A 17,264-nucleotide genomic window follows, 5' to 3' on the forward strand; every position below is an offset into this window, starting at 1 on the left:
CCACTTGATCATGGTGGATAAGCTTTTTGATGGGCTGCTGGATCCGGTTTGCCAATATGTTATTGAGGATTTTTGCATCGATGTTCATCAGGGATATTGGTCTAAAATTCTCTTTTTTTGTTGTGTCTCTGCCAGGCTTTGGTATCAGGATGATGTTGGCCTCATAAAATGAGTTAGGGAGGATTCCCTCGTTTTCTATTCATTGGAATAGTTTCAGAAGGAATGGTACCAGCTCCTCCTTGTACCTCTGGTAGAATTCAGCTGTGAATCCATCTGGTCCTGGACTTTTTTTGGTTGGTAGGCTATTAATTATTGCCTCAATTTCAGAGCCTGCCATTGGTCTATTCAGGGATTCAGCTTCTTCCTGGTTTAGTCTTGGGAGAGTGTAAGTGTCCAGGAAATTATCCATTTCTTCTAGATTTTCTAGTTGATTTGCGTAGAGGTGTTTATAGTATTCTCTGATGGTAGTTTGTATTTCTGTGGGGTCGGTGGTGATATCCCCTTTATCATTTTTTATTGCGTCTATTTGATTCTTCTCTCTTTTCTTCTTTATTGGTCTTGCTAGCGGTCGATCAATTTTGTTGATCTTTTCAAAAAACCAACTCCTGGATTCATTGATTTTTTGGAGGGTTTTTTGTGTCTCTATCTCCTTCAGTTCTCCTCTGATCTTAGTTATTTCTTGCTTTCTGCTAGCTTTTGAATGTGTTTGCTCTTGCTTCTGTAGTTCTTTTAATTGTGATGTTAGGGTGTCAATTTTAGATCTTTCCTGCTTTCTCTTGTGGGCACTTAGTGCTATAAATTTCCCTCTGCACACTGCCTTAAATGTGTCCCAGAGATTCTGGCATGTTGCATCTTTGTTCTCATTGGTTTCAAAGAACATCTTTATTTCTGCCTTCATTTCGTTATGTACCCAGTAGTCATTCAGGAGCAGGTTATTCAGTTTCCATGTAGTGGAGCGGTTTTGATTGAGTTTCTTAGTCCTGAGTTCTAGTTTGATTGCACTGTGGTCTGAGAGACAGTTTGTTATAATTTCTGTTCTTTACATTTGCTGAGGAGTGCTTTACTTCCAATTATGTGGTCAATTTTGGAATAAGTGTGATGTGGTGCTGAGAAGAATGTATACTCTGTTGATTTGGGGTGGAGAATTCTGTAGATGTCTATTAGGTCTGCTTGCTGCAGAGATGAGTTCAATTCCTGGATATCCTTGTTAACTTTCTGTCTCGTTGATCTGTCTAATGTTGACGGTGGGGTGTTGAATCTCCCGTTATTATTGTATGGGAGTCTAAGTCCCTTTGTAAGTCTCTAAGGACTTGCTTGATGAATCTGGGTGCTCCTGTATTGGGTGCATATATATTTAGGATAGTTAGCTCTTCCTGTTGAATTGATCCCTTTACCATTATGTAATGGCCTTCTTTGTCTCTTTTGATCTTTGATGGTTTAAAGTCTGTTTTATCAGAGACTAGGATTGCAACCCCTGCTTTTTTTTGTCGTTGTTGTTCTCCATTTGCTTGGTAGATCTTCCTCCATCCCTTTATTTTGAGCCTATGTATGTCTCTGCATGTGAGATGGGTCTCCTGAATACAGCAGACTGATGGGTCTTGACGCTTTATCCAATTTGCCAGTCTGTGTCTTTTAATTGGAGCTTTTAGTCCATTTACATTTAAGGTTAGTATTGTTATGTGTGAACTTGATCCTGCCATTATGATATTAACTGGTTATTTTGCTCGTTAGTTGATGCAGTTTCTTCCTAGCCTCGATGGTCTTTACATTTTGGCATGTTTTTGCAATGGCTGGTACCGGTTGTTCCTTTCCATGTTTAGGGCTTCCTTCAGGGTCTCTTGTAAGGCAGGCCTGGTGCTGACAAAATCTCTAAGCATTTGCTTATCTGTAAAGGATTTTATTTCTCCTTCACTTATGAAACTTAGTTTGGCTGGATATGAAATTCTGGGTTGAAAATTCTTTTCTTTAAGAATGTTGAATATTGGCCCCCACTCTCTTCTGGCTTGTAGAGTTTCTGCCGAGAGATCTGCTGTTAGTCTGATGGGCTTCCCTTTGTGGGTAACCCGACCTTTCTCTCTGGCTGCCCTTAAGATTTTTTCCTTCATTTCAACTTTGGTGAATCTGGCAATTATGTGTCTTGGAGTTGCTCTTCTCGAGGAGTATCTTTGTGGCGTTCTCTGTATTTCCTGAATTTGAATGTTGGCCTGCCCTACTAGGTTGGGGAAGTTCTCCTGGTTGATATCCTGAAGAGTGTTTTCCAACGTGATTCCATTTTCTCCCTCACTTTCAGGCACCCCAATCAGACGTAGATTTGGTCTTTTTACATAATCCCATACTTCTTGCAGGCTTTGTTCATTACTTTTTCTTCTTTTTTCTTTAGACTTCTCTTGCTTCATTTCATTCATTTGATCCTCAATCGCTGAAACTCTTTCTTCCAGTTGATCGAGTCGGTTACTGAAGCTTGTGCATTTGTCACGTATTTCTCGTGTTTTGGTTTTCATCTCTGTCAGTTCGTTTATGGCCTTCTCTGCATTGATTATTCTGGTTATCGATTCTTCCGCTCTTTTTTCAATATTTTTAGTTTCTTTGCACTGGGTATGTAATTCCTCCTTTAGCTCTGAGAAGTTTGATGGTCTGAAGCCTTCTTCTCTCATCTCTTCAAAGTCATTCTCCGTCCAGCTTTGATCCGTTGCTGGCGATGAGCTGCGTTCCTTTGGAGGGAGAGATGCGCTCTTATTTTTTGAATTTCCAGCTTTTCTGCCCTGCTTTTTCCCCATCTTTGTGGTTTTATCTGCCTCTGGTCTTTGATGATGGTGACGTACTGATGGGGTTTTGGTGTGGGTGTCCTTCCTGTTTGTTAGTTTTCCTTCTAACAGCCAGGACCCTCAGCTGTAGGTCTGTTGGAGATTGCTTGAGGTCCACTCCAGACCCTGTTTGCCTGGGTGTCAGCAGCAGAGGCTGCAGAACATAGAATACTGCTGAACAGCAAGTGTACCTGTCTGATTCTTGCTTCGGAAGCTTCCTCTCAGGGGTGTACTCCACCGTGTGAGGTGTGGGGTGTTGGTCTGCCCCTAGTGGAGGATGTCTCCCAGTTAGGCTACTCAGGGGTCAGGGACCCAGTTGAGCAGGCAGTCTGTCCATTCTCAGATCTCAACCTCCGTGTTGGGAGATCCACTGCTCTCTTCAAAGCTGTCAGACAGACTCATTTGCGTCTGCAGAGGTTTCTGCTGCTTTTTGTTGTTGTTGTTGTTGTTGTTGTTGTTGTTTAGCTGTGCCCCGTCCCCAGAGGTGGAGTCTACAGAGACTGGCAGGCCTCCTTGAGCTGCTGTGAGCTCCACCCAGTTTGATCTTCCCAGGGCTTTGTTTACCTACTTAAGCATCAGCAATGGTGGGCACCCCTCCCCCAGCCTCACTGCTGCCTTGCAGTTAGATCGCAGACTGCTGTGCTAGCAATGAGGAAGGCTCCGTGGGCGTGGGACCCTCCCGGCCAGGTATGGGATATAATCTCCTGGTTTGCCCGTTTGCTTAAAGCGCAGTATTGGGGTGGGAGTTACCCGATTTTCCAGGTGTTGTGTGTCTCAGTTCCCCTGGCTAGGAGAAGGGATTCCCTTCCCCCTTGCACTTCCCAGGTGAGGCGATGCCTCGCCCTGCTTCAGCTCTCGCTGGTCGGGCTTCAGCAGCTGACCAGCACCGATTGTCCAGCACTCCCTAGTGAGATGAACCCAGTACCTCAGTTGAAAATGCAGAAATCACCTGTCTTCTGTGTCGCTGGAGCTGGGAGCTGGAGACTGGAGCTGTTCCTATTCAGCCATCTTGCTCCGCCCCCTTCAATATTCACATTTTTAAAGTATATAATCCAGTAGTTTTTAGCCTATTGACAGAGGGGTGCAACTATTACCATAATCTAATTTTGTAACATTTTTGTTGTTCCAAAAAGAAACCTTGAATTCATTAGCGGTAACTCCCCATTCTTCTTTCCTGGTAGTCCCTGGTAACCACTAATTTACTTGTCTCCATGAATTTGTCTCTTCTGAGCATTTCATTTAAACGAAATGATACAATATGTCATCTTTTGTAACGCTTTTACTTAGCAGTTTTCAAGGTTCATCCATGTCCTATGAACATTGGTGTGCATATTTCTTTGTAGACATATGTTTTCAGTTCTTCTGGATATATACCGGGAGTGGAATTGCTGGGTCATATCATACTTTGAGTTTTAACTTTTTGAGGGACTGCCAAACTATTTTCCAAAAGGGCTGTACCATTTTACATTTCCCACAGGAATGAATGAGAGTGTGAATTTCTCCACATCCACAACACTTGTTACCGTCTTTTCTATTTTTAGCTATGCTAGTGGGTATTGTTAGTTTGAGTTGCGTTTTCCTAATGGCTACGTGTTGATAATCCTTTCATATACATTTTGGCTTATTTATATATTTTCTTTGGAGAAATGTTTATTTAGATCCTTGGCTCACTTTTTAAATTGGTTTTACTTCTCTTTTTATTGATCGGTTACTGGTCCTTTACATATTCTGGATACTATTCCTTATCACAGGTAGGATTTACAAATATCTTCGTCATTCTATGTGTTTTCTTTTTACTTTCTTGATGCTGTCTTTGATACAAAAAAGTTTTCATGAAGTCAAATTTATCTACTTCTTTTGTCGTGTATGCTTGTGATGTCATATTTAAGAACCCATTGCTTAACTGAAGTTCATGAAGATTTATGCCAATGTTTTATCCTAATAAAACTTTCTTGGGTTTTACTCTCTCATTTTGATCTATGATCCATTTTAATTTAATTTTTGTACATGGCATGTGAATGCCATTTTACAGAGGAGAAAACTAGACAAAAAAGGGCTAAGCAATTCTCACAAAGTCTCACAGTATGCAAGGAGCTGAGAGAATGCAAATCTAAACAATCTGAGTCTGCACACTTACCCACAATTGTTATGCTACGTCTGTATTACAATTGGATTTTTTTGTCAAAATAGAAGTAAATTGATAAATTGTGTGGGCTTTGTTCTTTTAATTATCAATGAGTAGAGAATGTAATAGGAAACTCCTAAAGAAATGTCAATATTGCTACAAAAGAGATCATCAAGTTTCTTCATCCAAAGAAATGTTGCAAAGACACAGGAAATCTTTAAAAAGCGAATCCAAATTCTACATGCTATAAATCTCCAATCTCTATACTGGAATGTTCTATCATTTTTACAATTGCTTTTAGCAATTGAAATCACAGCAGAAAATTGCATCAAACATTTCTTTTCATCAGTATACATAGTCTATGTTCATTCACTTTATTAGCTTATATCCCCCTTTTATTATGTTACATTCTGCAAAAACTGATTCTTCGAAAGGTGACCATCTGAAAACTAGATAATGTTTAATTTATCAATTCCTACTATTAATAGTTTTTAATCTATAGAAGTTTCACTAAAATGACATGTAAAGCTATGTATTCTCATTATAGTCCTGTAAAGTAGGATTTTGGTCATTAAAATGACATTTCACATGAAGGTCCAGGGAAATTAGCAAGGTTTAATAACTGGCAAAGCTAAGTAACATTAACATTTATTAAGACATTGGTCTTGTCAGAACTATCTCAGGTTTTTTAATATCCAATGTAATATTTTACCTACCATGTATTACTGACTCATTTAGCAGAGCAATCATTAATTATCAAAATCAATTAAAATTCATAGGGAACTGTGTGTTATCTACCATATAAATGAATTACATTATATCAGAGAGATTTCAGAGAAATTAATAAACAGGCCTTTCAATTCTACCTGCTATGCCACTGACAGGCTTTTTACAAAACCAGTTAATTTTATCTAGGTAACAGTGGTTATATATTTCTCAACTCTACTTGCCTACTATTTTTATTATATAACACATAGTTTGTTGCAAAAGAAAGATTAAGTATTGGTTAAATGAGGAGCAATCTGCCTGTTTGCACTTTCTTGCTGACTTAAAGCTTGATTTTAATTTGTGCTGGATTCTTCTGTTAATGAAATTGTCCATTTTAAATGACTATCAAAGTCTATAACATTAACAAAATGAATACAATCTCCTAGAATCTCAACAGAGGCTTTTTAATAATAAAAATGTGTAACTTGAGGCTTCAAAATAGATGCCATTCACAGAGGGTTTTTAAAACAATTTCTAATGGGAACACTTTATACCTTCAATGAGCTCTGTAATCTAAACCAATCTGTACAACTTTCCCAGTATAAAGAGGTCCTTTGAATTTGGAAAAGATTGGAAACTAGGTTTTGTTTTCTTTCCAATGGCACAAATACATTTCTGCAAGCATCAGAACCACAAATTCGAATACAACACTGGCTACATGTAACTAATTGGGTGGCCAACTTGAAAAAGCTTCCCCCAAAGCTTTGTCCTGCACATTTTAACATTTAATCTACCCCCGACTGAAAGGCATACAAATGCTTCTACCCACCCTTTTTTATTGAGACAGGGCAGGGTCTCACTCTGTCACCCAGGCAGAAGTACAGTGGTGTGATCAGAGCTCACTGTAGTCTTGAACTCTAGGCTCAAGAGATACTCCTGTCTCAGCCTCCTAAATAGTTGGGACTATAGGCAGGCACCACCACACTGGCTAGTTTTTGTTTTTTTGTTTTTGTTTTGTAGAGAAATGGTTTTTTAATTTTTTTTTTTTTTGGTAGAGAAATGGTTTTTTAATTAATTTATTTTTTGTAGAGACAGGGTCTTGCTACGTTGGTCAGGTTGGTCTCAAACTCCTGGCCTCAAGCAATTCTCCAGCCTTGGCCTCTCAATGTGCTGAGATTACAGGCATGAGCCACTGCTCCTGGTCTATACTACTCTTGATTACTTAGAATAGAACCAAAGGACATGTTCTCTCCAAAGCTGTATAAGTTCTTCCCAGGATTGTTATTACTCTGGGACACTAATGTAAGACAAAATATAAGGTCATAAATAAATTCATTCTTCAAAGTATAATGTGCTAAAAAATAGTTGAGTCATTTATCATCTTTAAACATAAGAAAAATATAATAAACATAACAAAGCTTCTTAGATACAAAAATATTAATAATACATTGCATACTGGCAGAATAAGTTTCTCTAGACGCCAAAGACATGATGTAAAGGACAGTCATTTAAGTCAATGAAGCACTTGAGATCCAGACTAAACAAGGGGAAACATTCTGTAAATGTTTAAGTATCATGTATTAATCTCTATTTTTCTGGTCAGCTAAAGAACATAACTTTCATATTCTAGTCCAATCATATTATAGAAAGACTGCTGCTTAGTAGAGAAGGAACTTGAATGTGAAAACTCTGTTTGCTTAAAAAGAGGTTGCTCTATAACAAGAGGATCATAACCAGGGTACCTGGGTTTACCTTTGCTTTGCGAAAGTGGTAGACCACCAGCATGCTAACGAAGTCGAGCAGCATACACAGGGCTTGGAAGGAGATGATGGCAAGTCGCAAATACTTATCCTCCTGGACGAAGCACGGGCTGTCATCCGCACAGAAGGGGCAGCCCTCCCTGCAAGGTAGGCAGACATAGGCTTCTTCTGACACATCTTTTGTACTTCCTGAAATATGTTGATCCGGACCCCTTCCTGAAAGTTCCAGATAAAACCACAGTGTCATTTCCACCTCTTAGGTAGGTAAGATTGAGTATAGAGTCAAAAGACATCCTTGACTCCTCATTCATTTTCTCATTTATTAAAGACCTTTTATCAACTCTCTTGCTAGGAGAAAGAGTTACTTTTACTTTAGACTCTTACAAAATTCTTTTTATCCTTTTGATTTTAAAAATCATCAGTGACAGTGGTTGAGGAAAATTAGCAAAATTTCAAAAGCTTCATGAGGACAGGGAACAGTTTTCCTAAGTCTTTTTTTTTTTTTTTTTTTTTTTTTTCTGAGATGGAATCTTGCTCTGTCCCCCAGGCTGGAGTACAGTGGCACAATCTTGGCTCACTGCCAGCTCTGCCTCCCGGGTTCACACCATTCTCCTGCCTCAGCCTCCCAAGTAGATAGGACTACAAGCTCCCGCCACCGTGCCCGGCTAAATTTTTGTATTTTCAGTAGAGATGGGGTTTCACCATGTTAGCCAGGATGACCTCAATCTCCTGACCTCGTTATCCGCCCACCTCTGCCTCCCAAAGTGCTGCGATTACAAGCGTGAACTACCGCGCCTGGCCTTCGAAGTCTTTTATATCATTCTCTACCACTCACGAACTGAAAAGCACAAATCATTTTCCACAAATATTTGTAAGAGAATTAACCAGAAGTAGGAATAAGAAAGTTGATGTTTTTATGTACCAAGTAAATACATGCATACCTTTGGGAACTTCTTGACCTAGATAGCACAGAATCCAAAATGAGACTTCGACTGCTCCTTAATTCATTCATCAAGGATCTCATCTACCAAGTTCATTAGGTCTAAATTAGGTAAAATGGTATTTAATTGACAGTTGTTCAGTGTGCAATTTGCCTAATAATGGTACATCCTTTGCCAAGAGTACAGTCCATACTTATAAGATATCATGTAATTTCCCACTTTGCATGCTCTTAGGACATTTTCAGCACTATTCACTTACTGCTATCGATACTCCTTTTAATTTTAGGTTCTTCTGTCTCAGTGATCAAACTTAAGTTACTTCTGAAGCCCAATAGGTAAAGCTTCTCTTTAATAGTTAAGATGAGTTTAGCACCAACATCTATCCAATTAATGACAAATATGAAAAAAAAAGAAACAGAAACAATTTCCAACTCTGAATTCAATATAAAAGACATCAATGAATATGAACCCACTTCAGTATATAACACAACTTTGATTAACTGAGGAATTTGAGAAAGAGGTTCTTCTAGGTAACAGCATTTTAATAATACACAGTTTAACAGAAAGTCTTGGTTCCTTTCAACCCCTATTAAAGGTTCACAATCTTTCTACAATGTATCTGTCTGCTTTGTTTCCTCAGTAAAGACAATAGCAAAAACACAATTGAGTATTTCTCTGATGATTATGGATATAATGCTGTTTAAGAGTCTTCATTCTGTTACATGATGAGAAGCAAATGGATTTTATTGTCAAGCAAACTTTGTTCCCTACTCCAGAAAACTCTATGACATGAGATAACTCACTAGACCACTTGGGGTCTTAGTTTACTTATTTATGAAATATGAATTGCTGTGGGATTAAATGAATTATTTATTTATTTATTTATTTTTGAGATGGAGTCTCACTCTGTCACCCAAGCTGGAGTGCAGTGGCATGATCTCGGCTCACTGTGACCTCCGTCTCCTAGGTTCAAGTGATTCTCCTGCCTTAACTTCCTGAGTAGCTGGGACTACAGACACGGGCCACCATGCCTGGCTAATTTTTGTATTTTTAGTAGAGACAGGGTTTCACCATATTGGTCAGGCTGGTCTCGAACTTTTGACCTCATGATCCACCTGCCTCGGACTCCCAAAGTGCTGGGATTACAGGTGTGAGCCACCTCACCTGGTTGAGATTATTAATATTTATAGAAATCATAGTAACTGGCCCTTTCTCCTTTTCTCCAAATATAGGAGATGCAAAGAGTAATTAGGAATTCATGGTGCCTTAAAAAAAAGATATTCCTCCGAAACAGAGAAGTTAGAAGAAAGAACTGAGATACAGAGTGAATGTTAGAGACAGAACCTGCAGAGATCTCTGGGAGTGGATAATTATTGGGAAATGTACAGAGAGAAATGCTAGACAGGGAAGAGTATTTACAGTGTCATAACAGAAATGAAATTTACTAAAAAATGCTATAATGTGATCAATAGGACTGAGAAAAGTCTACAAGATTTAATAATTATTTTATTCTTCACTGACCTATAAGATAATAATTTCCAAAGAGTAGGAGATTTAGTCCCTAAGTTGTCAAGGCTTACATACTAAATAAGTAATAAGATAGATTATTTAAATAAATGCACTATTGAATGAAAAAAGCAAGAAAAACTCATGGTTGATAGGAATAATGATGGTATTTTTAAAAAGTGATTTTGTTTTTGTTTGTTTTCTTTGAAACAGGTGAGATCATAACACAACTGCATCCAGGAAAAATGGGCCATTTGAAATTGAGTAACTATATGAGAAAACTGGTAAAGGAAGGATTTGAGAAGTCATGATTGGATGTAATCAACAGCATAGTTGGAGAGATTAACTCTAAGAATATTTGATATCTCTTCTAACACTGAAAAAAAGTAGAGGTAAATCAAAGATTTTTAAAAGTTATACTGTTTTTTAGCAGAAAGAAGGAATCAGTTGGAAAAAAATACATTTTGAAGTAGAAAAAATGTGGCAGCCAATCTTGTAGAGTCTTATCCTTCTCAACAAAGCAGGTAAGAATACTTATTGAGAGTGAGGAAGGCCTTTTTTGAGACTAAAGACATGAAGGCTGAGGCAGAAATATAATACAAGATGATTTGTCAGATCACTTGGCAGAAAAATAATCCAGTTAGAGTAAGACAGTATGCATTACTAAGAAACATAGTCAAGATAGTGTGTGATTTTGTACGATTATCGGTAGCATAGAAAAAAACGCAGAGGATAAAACAGTCACACACAGAGAATAAAGAAAGGATTGTGCTAATGACAGCTTTAGGCTTCTTTTCATGTAACTACAAAATGTGCTCCCAGACAGCAAGAATGTGAGAGGAGAGGTAAAAAGGCAAAGGAGGAAAGCCAACACAAGGCTGTATAATGGAGCTGCAGACTTCACTCCCTTGGAGCAGTTTGTGCTCAATCCTCCAGGGACTTCTTGAATCTGAGTCAATCGTAGAGATAAAGGGGAAAACATGTCTCCATTATCAACCTGACTAATTGATAAAGGGTTTCCAGAATCATCAACTGCCCCCACGTGCCTGCATTATGCACACTTGATCCAAAGCAGGTTCTCACATCTTGTGTCACGACCACAGAGGTACCTCATAGCAGAACAGAAAGTGAGAAACATACGAGGAAAGGCACACCACAATGGCACTTACACAAAGCCATTCAAAACCTTCAGGAAATGGTGATCGCAATGGGTAGAGAAAGAGATAAGGCGAAGAGAAATTTGAGATGATGAAAAAAGTATCCAATACAGATAAAAACTTAAAGAATCATAGTCAAGTCAAAAACTGAGAAGTATGAGAAGCCAGGATACTGAGAAAACAATGCGTTAACTCGAGTACGAACTGGATAAATACATAAGTGAAGCCAGAGTCATTTCACTAAGATAAAGGTATCAAGGATTCAGAAGGTCTAATGATGGTGACTACAATGTCAAGAGTCATAGAGCACTGTAGAATAGGAGATTATAAAGTATGAGCTCTAAGATTCAGATTTGAGACACAGAGGTTAGGATTTCCCCCTTCTGGACAAGATGGAAGAACAGGGATTAAATTTACCTTCCCATCAGAAACAACCAAAAACAATGGACAAATTGAAACCCAATGGCTTTACCAGGCACTGGACATTAGCAACAAAGGAGAGTGAATCCTAACAGGTGCAAGCAATCACCACACAAACCAAAATACCATAAAAAGAAGTACAATAGAAGTTAAATTAAACAGCATACATTATTTACTTTCAATACAAATGAAACTTGAAACTTCACCCACATCAGCTAAGGTTTAATTCTCTGAGATGGGATAAGCAGAGACTATTTAGCACCTCGAATCACTCAAACTTGAAAAATATTGCAGTATGTTAAGTGCTCAGTATATTTAAGCTTAGTTTTTGCAGGGTTAGGGTTAGGGTTTTGGGTAAAGGAGTAACATGATGTGGTTTATGTAATTAAAGGATTGCTTTGATTGTATAGAAAACATACTACAGAGGACAAGGGAAAAAGCAAGGATAGTGGTGAGAAGCTACTGTAATAATCCAGGTGAGACTTGATAGAGGCTGGGACCACAGTATCGCAGTAAAAATGGCTGCATGCAGAGTTTGAAGGTGGAGTGGACATAATTTTAGATGGCTTGGTTATCACGTGAGACAGAAAGAAAAGTGTCAAAGCTGTCTCCAAGGTGTTTAGTATGAATGAGTGGAAGAAAAAAGTTACCATTAACCAAGAAGGGAAAGCACACATGTGGAGAAGGCTTTGAAAGAAATCCTAAGTCCAATACTGAGCACTTAACATACTGCAATATTTTTCAAGTTTGAGTGATTCGAGGTGCTAAATAGTCTCTGCTTATCCCATCTCAGAGAATTAAACCTTAGCTGATGTGGGTGAAGTTTCAAGTTTCATTTGTATTGAAAGTAAATAATGTATGCTGTTTGCTTTAAATGTAGCCAATATCTTCCTAAGCCAATGAAAAAAGATCAGCCTATTTAGTTGAAGCAAGAAAGCAAAGATTTGTGTAAGAAGGACTATTTTGTAAAACAAACAATACCTCTGAGAATGATGGTTTCCAGCTGCATCCATGTCCCTACAAGGACACAAACTCATCCTTTTTTTATGGCTGCATAGTATTCCATGGTGTATATGTGTCACATTTTCTTAATCCAGTCTGTCACTGATGGACATGTGGGTTGATTCCAAATCTTTGCGATTGTGAATAGTGCCACAATGAACATACGTGTGCATGTGTCTTTAAAGCAGCATGATTTATAATCCTTTGGGTATATACCCAGTAATGGGATGGCTGGGTCTTATGGTACTTCTAGTTCTAGATCCTTGAGGAATCGCCATACTGTTTTCCATAATGGTTGAACTAGTTTACAATCCCACCAACAGTGTAAAAGTGTTCCTATTTCTCCACATCCTCTCCAGCACCTGTTGTTTCCTGACTTTTTAATGATTGCCATCCTAACTGGTATGAGATGGTATCTCATTGTGGTTTTGATTTGCATTTCTTTGATGGCTAGTGATGATGAGCATTTTTTCATGTGTCTGTTGGCTGTATACATGTCTTCTTTTGAGAAATGTCTGTTCATATCTTTTGCCCACTTTTTGATGGGGTTGTTTGTTTTTTTCTTGTAAATTTGTTTGAGTTCCTTGTAGGTTCTGGATATTAGCCCTTTGTCAGATGAGTAGATTGCAAAAATTTTCTCCCATTCTGTAGGTTGCCTGTTCACTCTGATGGTGGTTTCTTTTGCTGTGCAGAAGTTCTTTAGTTTAATTAGATCCCATTTGTCAATTTTGGCTTTTGTTGCCGTTGCTTTTGGTGTTTTAGACATGAAGTCCTTGCCCATGCCTAGGTCCTGAATGGTATCACCTAGGTTTTCTTCTAGGGTTTTTATGGTATTAGGTCTAACATTTAAGTCTCTAATCCATCTTGAATTAATTTTCGTATAAGGAGTAAGGAAAGGATCCAGTTTCAGCTTTCTACTTATGGCTAGCCAATTTTCCCAGCACCATTTATTAAATAGGGAATCCTTTCCCCATTTCTTGTTTTTCTCAGGTTTATCAAAGATCAGATGGCTGTAGATGTGTGGTATTACTTCTGAGGACTCTGTTCTGTTCCATTGGTCTATATCTCTGTTTTAGTACCAGTACTATGCTGTTTTGGTTACTGTAGCCTTGTAGTATAGTTTGAAGTCAGGTAGCGTGATGCCTCCAGCTTTGTTCTTTTGACTTAGGATTGTCTTGGAAATGCGGGCTCCTTTTTGGTTCCATATGAACTTTAAAGCAGTTTTTTCCAATTCTGTGGTCAATGCTACTAAGTTAAAAGTTAAAATGTCTTGCTTATTGGAAGAAAACAAATAAATTTAATAGGATTGCAATATTTTCTATAAAAAGCTGGTTTATGAGTTACAACTGTTTAATTAGTTATAATTTGCATTCTTTTCCATGTGGTTTAATTTCTTTTCTTTACAGCTGGTTTTCATTTTCTTTCCAGTTTACAAAACTGTATTTAACATTCCATCTTATGACAATGTGATAGCCATGAAGTCTTTGTGTGAGAAACGTATTAGTAGGAGGGAAGTTAATCTATAATAAAGATAATTAAGATCAATAATGAAGAGGAAGACGATCTTTTCTGGTGCCTTTTAGTCACTTGCAACATTTTACAAAACAATGTAGGTAAGGAATAAGGCTAATCTATCATCAAAGATACAAAGGTTATAGCTGCCGGTTATGTGACTCGAGCAACATAATCACATTCCTTTTAGGCTCAAAATAATTTAGAGTTCCAACAGCTTAGATTTTGAATTAGCTATTTTTATATTTTACACCTTTTAGGAGTCATCTCCTAAATCAGACATCTGTGTCCAAGTTCGTATCTCAGGTTCTGCTTTCTGGGGACCAAGATGAAAATAGCAGCTTTAGCTGTTTGGTGGTGGCAACTAGCATATAAATTCAGGAAAACAATATTATTTTCTGTTAAAGCTTTCTGCATTTGCAGTTACAGAAAGAAATAATTCTTTGCTTCTTGTAAAATAGAAGGCAGAGTGACAGATAGTTTGGGGATAATTAAGAATTTTGTTTGGCATTAATATTGGGGGGGCCTAGGCATCTTTGCTATTTGTAGTCATTCTTTCGGCAATGTTATCTAGACTCGTGGCTCTAAATACTCCCTAAGTGCTCATTATTTTCAAATACTTATTTTCAGTGCAGGCCTTTTTCACATATATCAAGATGCCTTTTAGATGTCATCACTTGGATCTCAAGTGGATATCCTTAACCTGACATGTCAAGATTGGATTTAGGATTTCTTTCAAAGCCTTCTCCACATGTGTGCTTTCTCTTCTTGGTTAATGGTAACTTTTTTCTTCCACTCATTCATACCAAACACCTTGGAGACAGCTTTGACACTTTTCTTTCTGTCTCACGTGATAACCAAGCCATCTAAAATTATGTCCACTCCACCTTCAAACTCTGCATGCAGCCATTTTTACTGCGATACTGTGGTCCCAGCCTCTATCAAGTCTCACCTGGATTATTACAGTAGCTTCTCACCACTATCCTTGCTTTTTCCCTTGTCCTCTGTAGTATGTTTTCTATACAATCAAAGCAATCCTTTAATTACATAAACCACATCATGTTACTCCTTTACCCAAAACCCTAACCCTAACCCTGCAAAAACTAAGCTTAAATATACTAAGCACTTAGTCCAATCTTGACATGTCAGGTTAAGGATATCTACTTGAGATCCAAGTGATGACATCTAAAAGGCATCTTGATATATGTGAAAAAGGCCTGCACTGAAAATAAGTATTTGAAAATAATGGGCACTTAGGGAGTATTTAGAGCCACGAGTCTAGATAACATTGCCGAAAGAATGACTACAAATAGCAAAGATGCCTAGGCTCCCCCAATATTAATGCCAAACAAAATTCTTAATTATCCCCAAACTATCTGTCACTCTGCCTCCTATTTTACAAGAAGCAAAGAATTATTTCTTTCTGTAACTGCAAATGCAGAAAGCTTTAACAGAAAATAATATTGTTTTCCTGAATTTATGTGCTAGTTGCCACTACTAAACAGCTAAAGCTGCTATTTTCATCTTGGTCCCCAGAAAGCAGAACCTGAGATACGAACTTGGACACAGATGTCTGATTTAGGAGATGACTCCTAAAAGGTGTAAAATATAAAAATAACTAATTCAAAATCTAAGCTGTTGGAACTCTAAATTATTTTGAGCCTAAAAGGAATGTGATTATGGTGCTCAAGTCACATAACCGGCAGCTATAACCTTTGTATCTTTGATGATAGATTAGCCTTATTCCTTACCTACATTGTTTTGTAAAATGTTGCAAGTGACTAAAAGGCACCAGAAAAGATCGTCTTCCTCTTCATTGTTGATCTTAATTATCTTTATTATAGATTAACTTCCCTCCTACTAATACGTTTCTCACACAAAGACTTCATGGCTATCACATTGTCATAAGATGGAATGTTAAATACAGTTTTGTAAACTGGAAAGAAAATGAAAACCAGCTGTAAAGAAAAGAAATTAAACCACATGGAAAAGAATGCAAATTATAACTAATTAAATAGTTGTAACTCATAAACCAGCTTTTTATAGAAAATATTGCAATCCTATTAAATTTATTTGTTTTCTTCCAATAAGCAAGACATTTTAACTTTTAACTTAGTAGCATTGACCACAGTTCTCTGGCGTCCATGTTTCCCAGCTGGCTATTCCCACCTTTTTGCTGAATAAACTCTTTTAAATTGAAATATGATCCTTTCAACAATTTCAGGTTGACCAAAGATAGAGTGATAGAAGGAAATCAGATATAGTAAGACAAGGAAGAAAGAAAAGGTAAGAAAAGGTAGATTACTGAGTTGGATATTACTGTGGGAAAATGGGTGATCAATCCTGCTGGGATCCCTCTAAAAACTGTATACAATGCCCTTCAGATTTGACTTTCCAGAGGATGGAAGGCTGGAATATTTATGCAGCAACTACCAATCCCTTTGTTTGACAGTTATCCCAGGAAACTTCCATTTCACTACACTTCTGGGCAAGGGCTGAGCAAGCTTAGGGGGCTTCAGAGACAGCCCTGAGGCAGAAAAGAAAAGAAATTCTATGGGCACTTGAAGTTGGATACTGGCAGCATGTTCAGTAATAGTAACTGTCCACTGTAGCTAAAATCTAAGGTGAGTCAACAGTATGTGATGCAGGGCAAGAAAAGCTTGTATCATAGCTTCCACGTTCCAAAGTGAGCTGTCTCTGGCAGCATTCATACAGAATAGAATTTGAATGGTGCCCCTAGATTTGAACAATATGGTAATCATGTGATGGACATGGAAAAGTGAACTAACTTGGGATCTTGTAGATCACAAAGATAACTCTAATCATGATGTTAAAGGCTTTCCTTTACATTCACAGAACAATTTACTTCCTGGAAGTAGTTTATTCTTGCCTGTGGTCATTTTTGCTCCTTTATAATACTACATCTAAATCAATTTGTTAAATATACTAGAGAATGAAATAAATTGCTTCCAGTTAAACCACTGCACTTAAAGAGTAGAGCCCTCTCTATTTCACTCTTTGTTGTGTTGATTATAACTCAACTGCTGTATGGTGAGATACTCTAATATCTGGGCTAATCAAACCACCCAAGCAGGGCTTTTAACATCTGGAGGCCCAATAAGCTGACATCATCACCAAAGGAACAACCTTAATGTCATATTAGCAAAAAGAAAATAGTTTCTCTTGTCAGATTTTGCCAAATTCAACTAATAAGTATAGAGTATTGTCAAATAAACTAAGTCATTATGAAACATTCTAAACAGTTGGACTTAGGATCAGCTATTTATTTCTTTTTCATAAGATATACCCTAGGATTAAAAAAAAAGCAT

The 17,264-nt window shown here is 37.7% G+C and overlaps 1 protein-coding gene across 1 annotated transcript in view; it reads right to left on the minus strand.

The window, feature by feature from the left end:
* Positions 1-17,264, minus strand: part of GPR158 (G protein-coupled receptor 158) — a 451,105-nt gene that overhangs the window by 207,188 nt on the left and 226,653 nt on the right. The window contains exon 4 of the mRNA XM_030941019.1: positions 7,390-7,613. Coding sequence (XP_030796879.1) covers positions 7,390-7,613 — 224 coding nt within the window. The remainder of the gene's footprint in view (positions 1-7,389; positions 7,614-17,264) is intronic.

Source organism: Rhinopithecus roxellana, chromosome 11 (assembly GCF_007565055.1).
Source record: "Rhinopithecus roxellana isolate Shanxi Qingling chromosome 11, ASM756505v1, whole genome shotgun sequence".
Taxonomy (NCBI): Eukaryota; Metazoa; Chordata; class Mammalia; order Primates; family Cercopithecidae; genus Rhinopithecus; species Rhinopithecus roxellana.